General features: G+C 41.6%; 1 protein-coding gene across 3 annotated transcripts in view; it reads left to right on the top strand.

The window, feature by feature from the left end:
- ttll7 (tubulin tyrosine ligase-like family, member 7) overlaps positions 1–20963 on the top strand; it is a 68003-nt gene that overhangs the window by 1226 nt on the left and 45814 nt on the right. For all 3 annotated transcript variants that reach the window (XM_034531085.1, XM_034531086.1, XM_034531087.1), the window contains exons 2-9: positions 4948–5320; positions 5803–5934; positions 7925–8046; positions 10469–10536; positions 10805–10963; positions 14821–15037; positions 16829–16993; positions 20754–20912. In XM_034531085.1, coding sequence (XP_034386976.1) covers positions 5296–5320; positions 5803–5934; positions 7925–8046; positions 10469–10536; positions 10805–10963; positions 14821–15037; positions 16829–16993; positions 20754–20912 — 1047 coding nt within the window. In that variant the 5' untranslated portion in view covers positions 4948–5295. The remainder of the gene's footprint in view (positions 1–4947; positions 5321–5802; positions 5935–7924; positions 8047–10468; positions 10537–10804; positions 10964–14820; positions 15038–16828; positions 16994–20753; positions 20913–20963) is intronic.

Raw genomic sequence — 20963 nt, 5'->3', positions numbered from 1 at the left:
CATATGTACATCAGTTCACATTTCGTCTGTGTCAGCCGCTATGTTTCTTTCTTACACTTAGTTTAACTGCGGCCTTGAGTTCTCGCCTATCTAGTTCAGACCCTTGCTGCATTTGCCGACCATAAACCACTGACTGAAACCCAGTCTTATTTGGATATTATCAGACAGGATTAGGCACTCATCAAGGTGTTTGATTAACACGTGAACCCATAATCATATGTGGTTATGATACGTCTAAAAGCTTACTTTGAGTGCAGTGCTTTGTGTACATTGTTACAACTGTAACTTATTTGCTCCACTTTGTCTGACAGAAAATAAGTTCAGTCGAGATCAAACTTAATGTCGAACTTTAATTGCATTTTTGAAGGAGTGGTGGAATTTTTTGCCTGCATCATCGTAGATTATATCCAATAAAGTTAAGCTTATCGTTCAGCTGTTTGTTGGTGTATTTCAGTACCCCGTGGGCTGACTGCTCCCACACTTGTTCCTCCTCATATCTGGAAGAAGGCACAAAGCCAGAGTTGGGTCACTGTTTTGAGCTATTATTAGATCCACTGGCAATTTGAAACCAACTACTTTGCTTTGAGAGCAGCCCGCACAATCAGCTATCATTTTTTCTGTCTGGACAATGTGGTGATAACAGCTAAGTGGATGATATACATACTTCTTACAAAAGGGATCTTGCAAGCATACTGTATTATTTTTTAAGATCACATTAGCATAGTGCCTTTTAAATGTCAATAAATAGGATTTATACTTGTTTGATGACAAAAGCTATATTTTGTGCTTAAACCTTCTTTCGTTTACATTTGCTTTTCAATGTGTAATAGTACAACATGTCTCCATTCTTAGCCAGTGTTTCTGCCCTTTTGAATGGTTATACGTGCCCCGAGGTCCCTGCAGTGCTGTAAAGGCAAGACTGTGGAATACTGCATGTATAGAAAAGAACTGTGGACATAAGGCGGTGTTTCCCCAAGCCTCTCTATTGATTCTGTATTTGACATTCTCAAGATGTAGTTTCATGAAAGGAAGGGAGAACTTAAAACAAACCCTCCAGGGAAGTACCGCTGGTTGTTGAAGGTACTTGTTAATAGATGTGACACCGCCTGTCATGAATAAACAGTTTACTGCTTTGGTTCAGGGTTTCCTTTGGCACACTTTTTGTAAAGCTTTTTGTGCTGTCCTTTTGGATTTGCTTTTGGTATTAAAGGAAGTCACGGATTTATTTTTGAAGTACCATTGTTTTATGACAGTTGGATAATAACAGCGGGAACATTTCTTGGTAGAGTTTTGAATGCAAATTACTTTACTTCCTGATATTGTTCGAGTATTTGTTTATGATGTAGCCTAAATGCTGCAGAACAAACTAGTTATATTCCTGAGAGAGAGAGAGAGAGAGAACCATGATGGAAAGTTACGTGACACACACATATATAAGTTAATTAAGCGTAAATTCTGCATAACAACGCACTAAAAAGACAGACACGCTTTTGTCATACATTTAGGTCCTGTGAGTCACAGAGTGATGCAGATGAGCAGCATGAAGAGCTAACTCTCTACAATGAAGCCTTTCTGTGCTGTGTGAGGCAAGGGGGAAGTGCATGAGATCAGCATCCAGAGGAGTTCTGCCTGTTAAGCGCTGCTCTGCTATGGCGGCTCTCTGGCTCACTCTGTTGGAGAAAAAGGGTCATTGCATCAGAGAATTAACAGACTGTCAGTGAAAGGAACGTGATTAGGGAAGATTTAATATTTCACTGAAGGATTAGTTGTGTCGATGCTAGCAGTAAAGTATCTTGGATGCAAGTTTTAAAGTCAGAACCCACTTTGTGGACGTATTCACGTTGTCTTCCTCACAATTGATAGAAACGGCAAACAAGGAAAAGAAATGACAGCAGCTCACAGATCTTTCAGCATAATACAGTATACTATCAAGGATGTTGTCGTATTATCAATGTAATTGTTTTCATGTTAAACATACATGGTTTGTAATGTCTCTATGTAAATATTGCATCTTTTCTATTTTATTAGATAGGAAATAAGATTACTGCAGCAATAGGAAGGGTGTGGCGTGTGTCAATGACCACTGAGCTCAAATCAACTTTGTAACATCTCAACAGGATGCCCTGCATCACACGATCTGGTGTCTAGTTACACTGAACCTCCTCTTCTATCATGTGAATGCAAGTCAAACTAGGCCATCTTACAGCTGATAACCACCACTACCACGAAGACAAATGAGCAATACACGACAGAGCCTCTCTGCGGGGTCGACCATCAGTGGGCAACCAAAGTTCTTCCACCGTGACCTTGTACAGTTATGTAGTCATGCAAACAGGCTTCGATAGAAATCTGAAATCTAGAGGCGCCAAGGAAAAATTTTTATCACATTATGAGAGAGGACTTTTGAAATCTGAATTTCTAATGACAAATGTGCTTGTGTGCTTTATGCAAGCTTAATGCAAAATATGAGCACTTTGAACCTGAAGGTCTGAAACAATGATGTTAACATCATTAATAATTCTTAATAGACATAAATAAATAGAAATATTATAAAAAAACATTATTATTTTAATTAAGAATGTCTACTGTAGCTGACAAAACTGATATTCGATCTTGATCAAATAAAACACAAAAAAGAGCAATAAAAAGAATTGCGCCTTAAATTATGAATATCCATGATCCTGCAATATTGTCTCGAATGATCATAAATTAACATCACAGCCTTTGTCTGTGGTTTGTGTGCATTTTTTTCAGAGATTACTTGCATGAGATTATGCACGCGTCTTCTATTTGTACGTACGCGTTTGTTGGTGTTTCGTTGCATAATGTGTGCCTGTCAGATCCCCCTTTGTTCCTGAGGGATTACATGACACTGAGGTCCACTGCTCCTATAGACACAGTGTTCCAAGCCTCCCGTACAGAGAGGCAGTACACCACTGGGAGGTGGGGGCAGGTTGTTGTCAACAGCACAGCTTGCCTCACTTTATCTCCCTGACTCTTTGTTGTTGCTCTGCCCCTCTGTGCTGATCTCATTCCAGTCTCTGTCCTCTCCATGATCAATGTCTTGTGCTTACCACAGGTAGACCAAGAGGCTGGCAGTGAAGACTAGAATGATCAAGTAATGCGATTGGATGGTTTCCCCATTCTAATTTCTCCAGAGGATGCTGATCGAATCGATAGGGCTTTATCTCAAGTCAGCGTGTCTGCATTTCTTCTGATGTGCATTTGTGTACATGTAGACCAACAGGTGTGTGTCTCTGTGTGTATGGACAGTGAACATTGGGAGATAGAGAATGGGATTTTCAGTATAGTCTCACCACTAGAGGCTACTGTTGATCTGTGTACTGTAGATATAGCCTGGTATATATTACCGATGGTTTATATTTTATGCTGTTGTATCTTTTAGTATACTTCATGGACTGATATCCTGTATCTTATTGAGTCACACTTTTAATGTAGACATCTATCCATTCTTTTATTGGAATAATCTTCTTAAAATTGAAGTTATTTGCAAGAAAACAAAGATGAGAGTCTCATAGATACATATAACATTGCACACATGAGTTTATGGTAAACATCACTAGTTTCAAGTCTTCTTCAATACAGCGTGATGTTAATTTAGTAAATGATGGTCCCTTTTAGAGTAAAATAGACCATACAGCAGAATATGCTTTAGTGCAGGTTTACTGTGATTGACAGGTCGGCGAAGGCTAAATCGCTGAACTCGAGGCTGCATAACATTACATTACATTTAGTTTAGCTGACGCTTAAAAGTGACTTACAATCATTTTACATTCATACACCGTAGACACAGCTATGGGGAGCAATTCAGGGTTAAGTGTCTTGCTCAAGGACACATCGACTAGCTGGGATCGAACCGCTGATGCCCTGAATGAAAGACGGAGCTGCTCACTTCTTAGCCTACCCTTCTCTTTTGGGAAAATACAAAAATATATATTTTCTCCCTCCAACTGGACCTGTAGCTCTGCCATTTCTCCTCTAACATTAACCACTGTGAGTCACTCAGCGCTGACAGTCAGACCCCAAGGCATCAAACAAGAACTGCATTTAATTTGACAGCCTGTACATTATGAAGACTATCGCACATTCACACACATTACTTTTAATAAAAAGCCCTTCATTTATATTCAGGGCTACATTCAGGCTTAAGTCCCGGCAAAATGACGCCGTCTCTGAAAACGTGAGGAATCTAGAGCAACCTACCGTGACAAAAAAAACAACATGCAAACACCACACACAAAAGACTGGGACTCAAACATAGTCCTCTCTTGCTGTGATGCAACAGTGCTAATTAATGACTGAGTCACGATGCTTCCTTAGCCAGGTAAAAATGAACTGTTACTGGGTCTCTCAGTAATGGTTGATAACCCCCAAAAGTGGTTTGAAGACACACTCTTAGACAAACAATAACAAAATCTGGCTGATGACTGGTGTTAATTTCCCACATCACTTCATAGCCTGAAGCATCATTTCAATAAACCACTGTAAAGATGCCATCTGTTTGAATGAAGTGACCTCTCAGCCATACAACGAAACCCAGCTGGCACAAGCATCAGATACAATGAGATTCTGCAAACCCTTTACTTGACAACCACATTAATATTTCACACGGGTTCCATGGAATACCAATTAGTCCGGCGGATGTCACACAGCTTTAGATTATTTCATTAGTAGTACTACAGCGTCAGAGCTGTACAGAGCTCTCACTGAACTGTTACGCTTGGTGTCAGATTGACTGATGTAGCCTGTGATAGGACTGTGCTGCTGCTGTTGCTGCTGCTGCATTACATCAAAAGCATGTCCAATGCACTCCAGTCCAGTGAGAGCGTACAGATTCACAGTTTGCAGTGTCGTCAGCCTCTCAGCAGTCAGCCTACTACTACTGTTCTGCTGCTGTAAAATATCTTGTTTTCTTCTCTTTTACAGGCATTCCTATCCATCCCTCTGTCCACCACCCCCTCCTCCTCCTCTTGGGGCTGTAAAGAAGCTGGGGCTGTGTAGACCCTTGAGAGGCCCTGCCCGTCTCACTCTTCGCCACCACTGCTAACTCCCCTGCACACTCAGACTCTGCTGCTGCTCTTTATGTTGCTGAAAGGCACCAGGGAGACGCTCAGATGATCCATTGGGCCATCCTGAACCACATCGTCCATACAGCCCAAGACAGGGAAGACTAACTACTGCAAGTGTGAGAGACCCCTTGGAGGGTGCTGCGAGGCCCTCTTGCCAAGCTTGGCAGAAAGCTTGGCTTGCCCCTTCACTCCTCCAGTCCCTGAGATGCCCTCTCCTCCCAATGAAGGAGGTGAGTAAGAAAGGTCCAACTCTCTCGGGACATACAGGGTTATTCTGTTAGATGGTTAGTCACACACACACACACACACACACATACACGCACACACGCACACACACACACACACACACACACACACACACACACACACACACACACACACACACACACACACACACACACACACACACACACACACACACACACACACAGCCTCCTGCTCATATATGTACTTGACGTCATCAGTACTATTCTCTCTTGCATAGAGCCGCACACACATGCACATGAACACACACACAGATCATGATGCATGCAGCTACAGCAAACTTGACGCCTAATTCATTTACACCCTAGCACCATAAACATATCCCACTAAATTCCCTGCAGATGTGAGTAAAATATATTACAATACTCCAGCAACTCCTGCCCCCTCCCAGTCTGGAGCACAAGCTGTGACTGTATCCAGTGTTGTTTTATGCTGTCTTTTCCTCCAGAGGATCAAGGCACGTCCCCCGTGAACGGGCCATCTGTGGGCTCCTTCCAGAGCAGTGGGAAGAGGAAGGTGCGCAACAAAAAGAAGAAAGGCACCATCACCGCAAATGTGACTGGCACCAAATATGAGATTGGTACGGTATTCTATTTCTAATGATATAAAAACACAATCACAAATATACACAAATGTTGAATTAAAACAGGTTTAAAAAAAAAAAAAAGCAAAAAGAGGCATGTACACTTCAGAAATGTCCTTCTACAAAGACAAGACATCTTTTGATCATAGAGTTCGTCTTAATGGAGAACTAGTGCAGGATGAAAAGAGGCTTTCTTTGAGATGAGTGATAAAGCCCTTTCATCAATGTACATTATCCTCGTATTGATGTTTTTTGTTGGAAAAACAAGCGAGTTTCCTGAAATGGTTTAGCAGCAGTGTTATCGGTTGTAGCTTCAGTTGGAGTATTAGTATTTTCAGGTTACTGCTTACATATTAATGTTGAATGCACTGTAAACATTAATGAACACACATTAAATCCTAATTGTCCTGAAAAAGATTTTCAGACTTAGCTACATTGTGTATACTAAGCATGGACTACAACGCCTCAGATTTCAAGCATTTTAATTTATGTATTGATTTTTTTCATGAAAATTTCACGAGTTAGCAAGACCAACATTTTGGGTGGTCCTGCAGGTAAGATTACGGTCCTGTGACACAGTGATTTGCATATGAATTTTGGAAACAGCTCTCAGAATGGTTCAGTCAGTCCCTTAAAAACACAGCAAATCTAATCACAATGTTCTCAACAATAAAACAATCCACTGTAATTTTTTACTCCCGACAATAAAATCTAATTTGCTGTGGTGGATTGTTTGAAGGAGGCCGTTGTTATTTAATGTCTTAAATTAAACCTAATAGAGTTGCAGTCCAGCAACAGTTCACACAGAGACAGCTCGGCTTTACATGCAAACATAAATCTTTATTGAGGTAATTTAACTTGGCAGTGAGGTCTTTTTGAGAAGGGCACACAGCAGCATAGTAAGCACTCCTTACATGGTCAGTATAAGCCAGTGTGGCAGCACAGCTCTCAGGGGTGAGCTACAACCTATGAAATGAAGGAGTCAGCAGCAGAAAGTAGAAGTTGGGGGCTGCCCGGATCCTGTAGGTAGATGGGAGTCTAGCTGTGATTCAGTTTGCTTGCTGTGACGAGACCCTCACGGTGGCCATTCTGAGAGTAGTGCAGGGCTATTTTGAAGGAAAATTAACACTAAGGGCCAGATGGATGGCTCATTTTTGCTGTTACCTTTTTTTTCCAGCTGTCTTTTGTTGTTTCAGAATTGATAGTATTACAGGTAAAGGCTAAAGGTCAGGGAATATGGTGTTGGAAATTTGCTTTACACCCACTGAGAAGGGAATGTACACTCTAAGGATGTCTGTTACGTGAGATGTGCAAGAAAGGATTGATGATAGCTGTGTACTCAAAGACCCTACTGGTATCTGTAAGCATTGGCCTGCTGTGATGTAAACCCTACGTATTCCAGTTAGCAATACACTGTTAGCCTCTACCGACATTAGCAGATGGAGGAGGTTACATCGGAAACACCTTTTTTCCCATTCAAGTACCATCATGCAACATTAGGCAAGCCTTCTCCAGGTTTGTGAAGGCTTTCAAGAAATTAATTAATACCACGTTTCGTTTGGGCATATGAATTTTTCATTACCCACTGAATAATGAATAGTTGTTGGATTAATGTCCAAATGGGCTTGCCACCTATCTCTCATACTATGGGGTTTCCATTGGGATTTTAATGCATTACATACAATTAATTTATCTTTTTTGAAGAGAGGCATTACGATTGGTTGCTCTGCAACCATTCCATGAATGGTAAATATTGCTGCAAACTTTTTTGATCTATAATCTTCCGGACTCATTTATCTCTTAATGTATGTAAAAACAGAAATTACGCCAAGCGGAAAGTTTGAGTAAAACATTGATCTGTAAAGTGGAAATATTTGATGTGTGGGCCCCAATTCACATCTTGCTCTTATTTTGCATATATAGCAGTATTGTTACCATGCATATAAAGTTTAATGGAATAAAATCTAATGGGATTGTTTTTCCCCAGTTCGTATAGTCATCAACGAGGTGGACTTCATCAAGACCCGGGAAGATGACGAGACGGCCAACCTCATCTGGAGTGACTCGGCCGTGCAGCACGAGAAAATCGCTGAGCTCAGGAATTATCAGGTACACAACATGGCTACTCTGCCAAGTCAGCACACATTGTTCAGGGGCACCGTAGTCTCGAGGTTAGAGAAGCGAATAACGGCGTCAGATCCAATAGCTGCACTGAACAGAAAAAAAACAGGATCTTAACCTTCATAGTAGCTCCATTAAAGCTGCTCCATGGCCTGCAGCAAAGGCCATGATACTGATCAGCTCCCACTGGATGGGTGTCACTGTGGAAGTGAAAAGACTTGAGCAGCAGTTCAGAAAAAGAACGTGTGTTCAGATGATATTAAAGGTAAACCAAAAGTTAAAAACAAAAACACCTACCTATGATGTGTATATCACTGGTAAGGTGAGGAGGGGTTTTCCCAGAGGAATCCTGAAGAGAAAAAAAGAGCAAGAGATGCTTTAGAAATGAAACAGTGCAGTGCACCAGAATAAATGCATACAAAGGATTAAACAAACATGACAGCTACTGCAACCCTCCCATCCATAGATCATTTGATCTAAATGATCTTCCTGAAAAGAAAACCAAATCCCTTTGTTCAAAAACTCATTTGGTTGGAGTTGGATACAGGACACAATTTCCCACAGGTTCTTCAAAGTTATTACAGCACAAAGCATTTAAATAGGTTTATACACTCTTGTCTGATAGACCAGTGTGATGCAAGGTCTATTCCCAGATGTGATGAAATCTGAACTGTGGCACACATATTACAGGTGACGACAACAGAGCCTCACATATACTGCTGGCAGTGAGCTAATGCCATATGCCTGCCAAAGAGGTTTGACAAAAATTAAGAAAATAAATGATCTTTGTCATCGACTCTCTTAATAATTATCACTGAAGCTTATTTATTTGGCAAGTCATATCACTTCAAATAACTGACCCTGTGACATTTCAGTTCAAATAAGAATTATCAAAACAACACAATGTAGTTACCTCTGCCATAAAAAAAAAGAAAAGGTTTGCACACCACCCTGCCACATAATACTTGTATATATACTATTTCTACTTGTCTCCAGTAGAAATAAAATAATAGGTAAAGGAAAATATAAAGAGATTACAGCAGATCGATTTGAGATGGCATATAGAGACATTTGGGACAGAATAATAGTAAATGTCGGAATGAAATAAAATACAACAGAAATAAATGAAAAAGTGGAGATGGCTGGGAGACTGAATGCGCCCTACTGCGTTTCCTCAGACCGTGGGAGGTAAGAGGGAGACAGCAAATAGGAAAGAGGGAGAGGGAACAACAGAGCGTACGCAGAGACAGATAAGAAGATTGACAGGAGGACTTGACAAGTTGTGAGCAGCAGGGGGCGGGGGCAGGTTTCAGATGTCTCTCGTGATGTTGACGAGACGGGCCTGAACAAGGGCTGCTCTGAGTTCTGTGTGCTAGTCTGAAAATGATCCCACCTCTGTTTGACCTCCCTGTCCCGCTGACTGAACTTGCTGCTGCTCCCCCGCAGCTCCGAGCGTCAGCCATCCATCTTCCCGAGTGCTTATTTGATTAGACTGGGCACTAATGATCGATTAAATCACATGCTAGGAAGAGTATGGCTTGTTAGGACAGGGGCAGCCAGAGTTCAGCTACGTAGATTGAATATTACAAATACTGTAATGGCTTAACGTGTAGCAATGTGGCTCGTGTCCTCACATAGAACTGGTGATTTGCTGTCAATTGTTTTCACTCTCGTGCTGCTATGGTATTTCAGAAGATCATTTCTCAGTAGAAAAGTAGAAGTCCCTCAACAATTGGTTTTGATTTCCCTTCACAAGCCACGTCGTCTCGTGGCATTGGCATAATTGTGCAATCTTTTCCGAATCCCTAATTACGTCCGTCTCGTTTGGATAATAATCACGGGATCCTTTTATACTCTGAGTTCTTGTTTTTTTTTCCTGTGCGCTCTCTCTCTCTTTCTCTCTCTCTCTCTTTTAATTCTTTCCTTTTTTCCGTTTAGTGATGTACTGTGAGAGTTTGCTGTCAAGTTTCACTTCATATGAGCCTAATTAACGCCCCTGTTCAGGCTCATTTGGTCAAAGAATACAGAAAACCCAGAGATTTTCCTCTCCCTCCCACCCCCCTTTCGGTGCATTCAAAGCAATTCATTCAACTGTCACTGCAGGAGCTTGCGATGCAGAACCAATTACCTCGGCCCCTCGCAGTTGAGATTGATCTTTTTTTTTTCTCGCCTCTTCCCTCCCCAACCTTTAAAGTATAAAAAAGAAAACATGGTAAACTAAATAAGGGTTGAGAAAGGTCTCAGCGTCACCTTTTTGTTTTGAGTCCGTAATTGGGCATAAATGTCAGAACATTGTAAGCTCACTTCAGGTTGCTGCCTTTAATGTGCTCATTTTTATGAAGGGGTGGGGGTGGAATTGAGTGGCGTAATGGCCCTAACAACATTATTATGTCTGCCTGTCCCTCTGCAGAGAATTAACCATTTTCCTGGCATGGGCGAAATCTGCCGGAAAGACTGCCTAGCAAGAAACATGTCCAAGTAAGTTTTCAAATGAGATCACTTTGTTACAGTTTGAAAATGTGCAAAAACCAGAGCATTTAAAAGCTCAGTATATATCTGCGTGGCACAACTGGGTACTTGTATCACTCCACCATTACATGCCAAATAACTAGAAGATACTGCTTTAAAAACACGAAATTCATCTTTACTGTGAGAAGAAAAAAAATATATATATATATCATTTTGAAAAAGTGCAAATGCAAAATGTTGCTTTACTCCCACACTCACCCTTTCTGCGTTTCTCCAGAATGATCAAGTGCCAGCCTCAAGAGTACAGCTTCATACCCAAAACTTGGATCTTCCCTGCCGAGTACACTCAGTTTCAGAACTATGTCAAGGAGCTACGCAGGAAACGCAAGCAGAAGACCTTTATTGTCAAACCCGCCAACGGAGCCATGGGTCACGGGTAAGTCAGAGGCGAGCAAGTGCCCCAGAGCAATCTAACAAACTGTCTATAAGACTGACGGAGGCACGAAAGAGAAGGAGAGAGTGGCTGAAGCAGAGGATAGAAACTAAGCAAGATAGTGAGTACAGGAGGAAATATAGAACGAATAGATGACAAGCGCAACAAAACAAGGTAATAGGAGGTTTGTGACCCTGACATGAGTGTCTCTGGAAAAAGTATTATGGCTGGGAGAGGATGTGGGGAATCTCATTGTTGGCCTCACTGTCCTCGCTGGTCACACACTCCATTAATCAGAGGTTATCGTGCCGGTGGAGGACACACACACACACACACACGCACACACACACACACACACACACACACACACACACACACACACACACACACACACCACACACACACACACACATATACACGATCCCTGGCAGTTACTGTAGTTCCTTCCCTGAAGGTCTCTGCATGTGATTATTTGGATTCCTTATGAGGCAGAGGACAATCAGATGAGAAAATGGACCAGAATGGCTGTTGCAGGAGACTCTGCCTCACCATAGCATCTATTTATCAAAAGATGAGCAGGTTGTAGTACCTGAATGCATATTTCATACTTGCAGTCCCATGGGATTTGTGCAAATCTCAGGTTGTGATGTCACATTTCTATGGTATGTTTTTTATGTATGTATGTATGTAAGTCAATCATTATAGAATCTTTGTGACATGGCCTCTTTACTTTGACATGAACCAGTTTATTAGGTACACATGTAACCTCTAAAGCAATCAGATGTACAAATTCCAGCAATCAACACACCTTCAGTGAAGCTTAACGTGTGTAAATAGGGGCGGACAAAAACATTACAAAGCAAAGTTTACCAAAGGGTTGAATTGACTGCTCTCTGACACACTGTCAACAAAACTGAAAATTATAAGCCTGGGTGAGTGTGGGGGCGGTGTTGATTTTAAAGCTCTTTGCTTGTGGAGGAGATCTGTTGATTACAATCAGGACGGTCCCTTGGGAAATGGACAATTGGGCTTCTCTACTCAATCTACCACAAAACACTGACCAAGATTAGTGATTAAAAATAAATAAATGAATGGAACAGAAATGTTCTCCAACACAAGTATCCAAAATAATCCAAAAGTATCTCTAAAATAACCTGATTCTAATGTTCTATCGATGAGCCATAGCTAACTCATTTGACACTCACAAATGAATTCTACTAAGATACTGTGTGCAGGTCAATCATGCATTTACAGGACTAACATATAGTGGAACTGCTAAGGGGTTTCAAGTTGAAAGTTTCAGGTGTAGTTGGTTTAAAAATATATAAAATAAATGATAAAATAAAATACAGGACAAACTGTGGCTATTATAATTCGGCTAAAATGCAGGGTCCTCTGAATATAATTTGTTTTTATTTTGCACATTGCACAGAGCTCTCTTGAGCACTTCAGAATATGTTAAAATTGTTCAGATTGCGAAACATTTAATAAATATTCTTTTTGACTTGCTATTATTTAAAAATGTGATTCCTGAAGTGCATGTGTGAAGAAATACTAGAGTGCATTCCTCACTGGCACCAATAGGTGGGGATATTGAAGTGCAAATAGTGTTCCTCACCTCTCCCTCTCATTCTCTTTGAATTTGTCCGTTCTGGTATAATGTGAGCATTACTTCTAACTCCATGCTGCACTAAGCCCTTATTTATTAAAGAATAAAAAGGCAGCAAAGACTAAATTATAGCAATAGATAAAAAATATGAAAGATGATGAATTTAGCTCGACCACTCAACGACGAGCAGCTCACAAGATTAGATTTTTCTCCATTTTTTTTTGCATGGTGTGACGCGGCAGGAAATTAAGTTATATTTATACCCCCTGTAATTTATTTTTCCGTCGGCCAACTAAATTAAGTTATTGTTTGTGTCTGAAGCGCAGCTTGTTATAAGGGAAACTAAATAAAAACGCGTGCAGGGCTTAAAAAGGCGAGATCCCCTCCGGTGCTAAATTAAATACGCTGGGGAGAGTGGGCCGTGATTATCTGACACCCCATCAATCATGTTGTCTTCTCCTCAGCTACTCCTCCTTGACTAACCAATGCTGTTAACCCTGTCCTCATCATTCAGCTTGCTGTTTAAACAGGCCCTTCACAAAGTCGCTCAGCCTACTATCAGCTTGTCCCTGTCCCCTTCTATTCGATCACTGTGATAAGCAGAGCCACGACAAGCTTAGTTTAGTTGCCAGGAGCAAGTGGTGATCAGGAGTGGTTGATAAACCTGAGCGTAGCAACAACATTACAATGAGGCAGATCTAAGCTGAGAAACTTCTGAAGGGAGGACGGATGACCGAAGACCATAACCTGAGAGGCAATACCTGATCTCAGTCCAGATTCACACTAAGAAGCTCAACACCAGTGCTCCAGTTTCTCGCTTCATCAGAGTTAAACTAGGTGGATTCTTTTGTTGAATTACAACAACATAGACTGCACTGTTCCCAGGATGCTGTATGTTCTAGCTGTTTACAGAGCAGAATAACGTTTGGCCTCTGGTGGCTCTGTGCCACATTATCTTAATACCTCATACTGTACCTTTTCAACAATCAAGACTTTACATCTGAGCCAAATATTGTGTTTGTGTGTGGTGTGCCTGCTTGCATGTGTATACCGGAGCCTTGCAGGCTATGCGTGTAACCAATTTAGGCTAAGTCTGCCTTAACTATGAGTGATGGTGATATAGGTCAGTTGCGATGCTTGTACATAGTGGGAGATTGTTTAGAAACGACCCTTCACCCTCCCTGCACACATTCATGCACCCACGCACATATGAACACACTTTCACATTCACAAAGTTTAAAAAATATTGCCCCCTCAACCTCTTGTGCACGGCCACATGGATTCACATAAACTAACTCATTCTCGAGGCCAGCACGCAACGGTCTCCATATTATAAGGCCTGCATACTATAAGGCCTGCATACTATAAGGCCTGAGTGCCAGTGACATGAGCCGAAAGCAAATAAATTAGAGTTGAGGTTGAAACGGTGCACAATGTCTGCTCCCATTAGCCCGCACACAGCTAAAATACCCTGCTACAGCATTTGATGCACTGTGCCATTCAGACAGAGTGGCGTTTGACTTTAGGAAATCGCAACGCTCTCCAGATGCTTGTGGAATATTTCTCAAGACAAACCAGCATTGTATTGTACCTGTCTGTTTTTTTGTACATTTAATTTTCAAGAATTTTATTTAGATGGCCAAGTAATGAAGAGAGTAACAAAAGTTTTGGAACGTTAAATGCCCCTCAGAGCCAAACAGCTTGTCCTGCTCAAACTAGACTTACGGCATGCTGAGCACACTCATTTACATATGTTTTCGGTGAAGGCTCTGTTGAAGTGAAAGGTCATATCATAAATACCATCAGGGCACAATGGCTCTGACCCTCTCACTCTTAAGTGCTAAAAGTCTTCAGTGTAAATGTTAGAGTCCTTCCATGCTCAGTAAGGACATATCTTCTCCCTCTGATTGCATCTATTGCTCATTATACTTTTAGGAATGTGAAGGTTAACAGTCTCGCCATAAAAGGCAGACGTGGCACCCCAGTAATATGTCCTCAACTTTTCCCAATGATTTGAAATGAAATATGGTGTTAAAATCCATCAAATCTGTATACTGTTTGGCTAGATTTTTTTGCTTCAACGAGTATATAAGACGGTGCCAATATCATCAGTCATGTTCATGGTCCCTGCTATGCTGCCATTTATCATTTTTTTAATTATCTTTTTTGTCTTTACTATGCCATATTTTATTATCCTGCTGACGACACCCCAATTTCCCCCTGAGGATTAATAAAGTTTCTGTCTATCCAGGATCTCGCTTATCCGTAACTGTGAGAAGCTGCCAGCCCAGGAGCACTTTATCGTTCAGGAGTACCTGGACAAGCCCTTCCTGATGGAGGGCTATAAGTTTGACCTGCGCATCTACATCCTTGTCACTTCCTGCGACCCACTTCGCATTTTTCTCTACAATGACGGCCTGGTTCGCATGGGCACAGAGAAATACCATGCACCCAGTGAGGCCAACCTGGTGAGTCATGAACACTAATACTACTAATAATAAAGATGAGAACATTGATCTGTGTAGGCTTCCTCCTGTAGAATGAGGAAAACGCACACATGGTCTTATACACATACCTTGTAACTAATAACAGGACATGCATCTTTATCTGTGCACCATCTGTGCACAAGGCCAGTTTGATGAGTTGCAGACATACATTCAATTGTTCATAGATTTATATTGGAAAGTTCATACAGAACCAATGCACTACAGACAGATAGTCAAAGTAGATTCACAATGCTCTCCCAAGAACCGGAGCCATGGGCTTGTGGAAGTCATCATAATCAAATTAGACACACAAACACACAGGAGTACAGAGGTTGGGAAACACAGTGTAATCGCTGTATGATCACAAAATATGCATGTACTCATATAGTCAACAGTGCCCAGATGCAGACAACTGAAAAGGCTGATATTGTACACACACACACACACAATGGGCAGGCATACTGTATACCCACAGAGTGTAAATGTCCATATGCCAGATGTCTCCTCTAATATCAAGCCGCTCATATTTGCCTTGAGGTTCTGCACCTGCTGAAGCACAGTCTGTTGCTGATGATGAGATGCACGCACACACACACACACACACACACGCACACACACACACACACACACACACACACACACACACACACAGCTTCCTATCAAGTGCGATGCTTATCTACAATATGAGCACACACTCACATAGACATGCTGGACCCCTCTTCTGACACAACTGTGTATTGTCTTACCCGTTCTGGGACACATGACGGAATGAGTCGTGCCATGGAGATGGATGTCCAATCCCACAGAGAGTGGCTCCCAGACAGCCATCATGGGCTGGAGTAACCTCCGGTCACAGCGTTATTACCTTTGAGGCTAAGGACAAGGATGTATTGTCTTCAACTGTGAGGGATAGTGTTTAAAGAGACGGAAACAACAAGGGTTACACAATAGCTATTTATAATCAAGTGCTCATTTTAGCCATGCTCTGTTGGAACTATGGGGCTTGAGTGCTTGAGGTTTAGGTGATCTATGATTGTAAGCATGTTCTGCTGTTGCACTCATTATCTGTCTATCCCATAAGGGCGTGAGGAACCATTTTTAGAATAAAGCATTGGTAATTCCCATATAGCACCATTTCTTACCATCTTTAGTTGTTGCCAAGGGACACGTTTGTGATGTTTTTGTTTTTTTCCTTTATTCATGTCCTTATTACTTATGAGAAAATGTTTTACATTACAATGTAGGTATGTGCACTGTGGGGATAAAAGCATAAACACCCTTGAGGATTTTGTTTGCTGAGATGATTATCAGCACTGACAAAGGTATAATTACACTAAAGAGCACTTGTACAGGCACCACAGCTATTTAAGCACACTATACAGTTTATGTATTAAAATAACATTTCATTTTATCTACTATTGCACTTGCTTCAGTGGAGTAATTTGTCGCCATTAGATACTAGTTGTATTGGACAACTCTCAGCTAGAAATGCATCTAACTTTGAGCAGGAAGCAGGTCAACAAGAGCCTCATTTCTTCATCAGCTCAGTAAATAAAGGAATTCAAGGGAAATAAGAGACAGATTTGTTTTGCAACAATGACAAAACATGCCATCTGGTGTAAATACAATATGCTGGTGCTATCACATTTGATTTTGTATATCAGTGCTTATGAAAAATATGTAACGATCACAGACCTTTGACTAAGCAATCTAGCACATTTGGTCAAATTGTAGATATCCTATATGTTTTAATAAATTCTCCTAACTCCACAGAGCCAGCTCTACATGCATCTGACCAACTACTCAGTCAACAAACACAATGAGAACTTTGAGCGAGACGAGACGGTGGACAAAGGCAGTAAGAGGTCCATCAGTTGGTTCACCGAGTTCCTCCGTGCCAACGACTACGACGTGGCCAAGTTCTGGGGAGACGTCTCTGTACGTGGGTAGTCCACCCAACCACACACAAACACAACAAAACCTGATACATGCAGCCATATCGCGGCGGATGTGTACTTCCACTAATGCAGGGATGATAACAAAACACACACCGCAAATGCAAACAACACATGGATGCATCCGTCAGTGTCAGCGTACACTCATATATACACGCGCTCTTTCTACTAACCAACACACATTGCACAAGAACCAAAGCGGGCCAGCGAAAGGTTTGATCTGAATTGTTATGACAGTAATTCAGTGAGCTTCCGATCTTTGTTTAACTCCAGGAAGAGCTCGGTGAAAACATCATTCCAGGAGGATGCGCTTTCTCTATCAGCTCTTTCAAACACCTTTACCTCATACATTTTCTTTAATTAATGCCTCTCTGGACGATTCTTTTACGTCCTGTTCCTGATTCATTCTCTTTTTCTTTTTACTTTTACCCATCTATCATATCATATATATGCTCTTTGTCTTTCTGTTAGTACTCCTGTAGTTACACCTTTTCCGTTCTGTTTATAATAATAATCCATTTAATTTATATAGTGCTTTTCAAGATACTCAAAGACACTTTACATTATACACCGTATTTCACAGCTACGGGGAGCAATGCAGGGTTAAGTGTCTTGCTCAAGGACACATCGACTAGGGCAGGGATTGAACTACCAACCTCTTGATTAAAAGACGGGCATGCTAACCACTGACCCATATTCGGGGCGACTATGGGTCAGTTTATGTCCTTTTCTATTTCCTTCTTCTTGACCTTGACTTGATGGCCCTCTGTCAGTATTCATTTGGGGTGTCTTGTCTCTCAGTGATTGTTCTGTGTTTCATGTCTGTTCTCATGCTACAAGCGTTCAACCTCAAAATCAAATCCCATTGGTTATTATACTTTCCCCAAGGCAATCTTTTATTTCCTCTTTCCATCAGCTTTTACTTTTCTTTATGTTCATGTTGAACAAAGTGTTTTTTTTATTGTTGTTGGTTTTGTCGCTGGTGTTTTACCTGGGGCTTTAAGTTCTTCTTAGGCAGTGTTTCCTTTCCTTTATTCTCCACTCCTATCCATCTTCTGTAATCTCTCTATGTGCTCCATTTTGTCTGGGCATTAAAGTTCTCGTTCTTTTTTCAACTTTTCTTTCTTTTTCTCGCTTCAGTTTCTTTTTCTCACATCCTTCTTGCCTCTCAGCGACGCATCAGAGTGTCAACTTCTGCCTCAGCTAGATCATCCTCCTCTTCTCTTGCTCTCTCACCATTTCTGTCTCTGCTCTTTCCTCTGAAGTTGCACCACTTTGGTGTTAGTGCTGTCCGTTTGCACTCACACACTGTGTTTTGTTTCAACTCTGTATTTATGCGCTCCGCTCACTCTCCTCTCTCCTTTTCTTTTTATCTCTCCTTTTACATTTTGTTCCTGTCCAGACCGAGCAGGCTGCCCTGACTCTTCCCGCCAATGGTCATGGTCAGAGAGTCTGAGTCAGAGAGTTTGGGGCTTAAAAATATAGTGTATGTGTTTTGTTCCCATGTTTCTCTGATATCTCTTTCATATTGAGGTATTATTGATGTGCTGTATGGGGCAGAGTGTCCAAAGCAACGCCACAGCTTGTTTTATCTGTGTGTAATTTTGAGAGCAACATCTGACTACAAATGCTAATTATAGAGGCCACAGCGAGACCATCGTACCATTCTCCTGCATCCAGCAGTGTTACGGAGAAAACTGCAGGCCAGCAGCACTGCGTGGAGCTTGTCTGGTGATGGGAAGCGTAGTGTAGATGTTGTGTGTGTGTGTGTTTCTGTGTGTGTGTGTCATAGTGACAATGACATAGTTACACTTAGGAAGTCCACTCTGATGGAAGCTTTAGAGTGGACAATTTATTATGCCTTAATGCTCATTCTCTGATCCGGTAGGTCTTGATTCTATGGTGGACATTCAGAAACATTGGCGGTGACGCATATTTATGTCACTTGGAACAATATATTTTCATCATCTTTGTCCTATATAAATACCATATGAAAGGAAGTTTAGTTGCTTCAGAAAAGAGTTTTGATGAGTTCTGATAAATGTATGACAGAATAATATCTCCCTTTAGTGAATGACAAGAACAGTTGACACATAAATACATATTTCAACCTATTAAAGCCCTTTAGTATTCTTTCAGTTTAGTTTGACATGCTTTTCTTTGTCGTAAAAAGATATAATTTTTTACTTTTACACTGCCCGTAGTTTAAATATCCTGCTGCACAGGTGGGACTGATGCATTGTTTTGCAAGTCTCATTGTTTTGCAAGTCCCTAGTCAAGTCTTAAGTCAAGACAGGAAAGACCCAGGTCCTAAACTTTAAGTTTCAAATCAAGTGAAAATGCGCTCTTCACAAAATGTATTGCCTGTTCCGTCTGTGTCTGTATATTTTCAGCCCATCCATTCTATGTAAAAAAACATTGGTATCATTTTCTCCAACTGCCACACGGTAAGGTAGTGTTAGGTCTTCATGGTTCTCTCATGCGTCTTGATTTTACGCTGTTGGGTTGGTTCTAAGAAAGTGAAACTGGGGAATTAAGTGTCAACTTGATGGTAACGAATAGAGTTGCCGCTAGGTGATTCAGAAAATTATAGATTTTTGGCCCTAAAAAAATATCTAGCATACTTCTATGCTATAATCTTTGGCCTTTGGGGAAGAATTTTCAAGAGAAAAGATTCAAGTCCAAGTGAAGTCCCGATTAATTTATGTGAGAGTCTATGTGAGGGTCTTTTTGGGGGGGGGGTCTGAACTGGCTCTACTACACTGAGATAGAAAAATAAGTGATGCTACTAAAACGGAGACAATATAAATGCATAATTTATGCACACACAAAATATTTGTCGGGAAAACACACAAATAAATGGGTAAACTGGTTCAAAGAGGCTTATAAAACCATTTCAGGCCAAAGCTGAAAAAACACAGCCACACATGCACAGTGCTAGGCATTGGCCATTGCTGGGGGCTCAGGATAAGGAGGGAGGTGATGGGGGTAGGGACAAAGACACACATTCACACCAGCCAGTGCTGGGTAGTGGTAGTGGGAGCAGGTTGTCTGTGCTGTGCAGCCTGTGGGTCAGACGGGTGGATGGACGGACAAATTGATGGAGGTGTGTGAACGACAGACAGAAAAGGGATGGGGCTGCCGCCTTATCAGGCCAGGGCCAGACCACCATACCCCTCTCCTGCACCCAGCAGTCAGACTAGACTGGGCAAATGGCAGGCCAGCAGCACTGCGGGGGGCTTGACTGGTGAGGGTAAGCTTTGTGCATTGTATGTGTGTGTGTGTGTGTGTGTCAGAGTGAGCATGTTTATCCCAGCTGCACAGTGGGAGTAGGCAGGCAGGTAGAAGCCAGCAAACAAAATGTGTATGCACACACATGAACACAGGTCGGCGCCACTAGCCACACAGATGGACCACCACAACATTGGTGAAAGTCTGTGTGTGAGTAAAATTCAAAAGATTCTGTGCCATTAATACTTTATGTTTTTCCTCGGCTTTAAAAACTGACAGAGTATGTTTGAACTTTAAAGCAGATCTGTACATTACAGGTCTAGTATGTGTCATGATTACTCAATTGTCGGAGTTTTGTCTGCAGTCACAAGCTGCAATTAAAGCCAGACCTCTAAGTGCCTCGTTTTCAGTTAAAGAGGATCTTTAATCAGCTGCTAGAAAAAAGATTGCAGCCTATAGCTTTTTAGCTCAGCTTGGTGATTCTCTATCTCTTTGTGTTTGTATCCTGCCAGGAGCTGGTGGTGAAGACCATAATAGTGGCTGAGCCCCACGTGCTGCATGCCTATCGCATGTGTCGCCCCGGCCAGCCACCAGGGAGCGACAGCGTCTGCTTTGAGGTCCTGGGCTTTGACATCATCCTGGACCGCAAACTCAAACCGTGGCTACTGGAGGTACAACTCCGTATGTGTGTTTACGTGTGTGTGGCGTGTGTGAGAAACGAT

Source organism: Cyclopterus lumpus, chromosome 4 (assembly GCF_009769545.1).
Source record: "Cyclopterus lumpus isolate fCycLum1 chromosome 4, fCycLum1.pri, whole genome shotgun sequence".
NCBI classification, from domain to species: Eukaryota; Metazoa; Chordata; class Actinopteri; order Perciformes; family Cyclopteridae; genus Cyclopterus; species Cyclopterus lumpus.
This window is presented reverse-complemented; position numbering and strand designations above follow the sequence as displayed.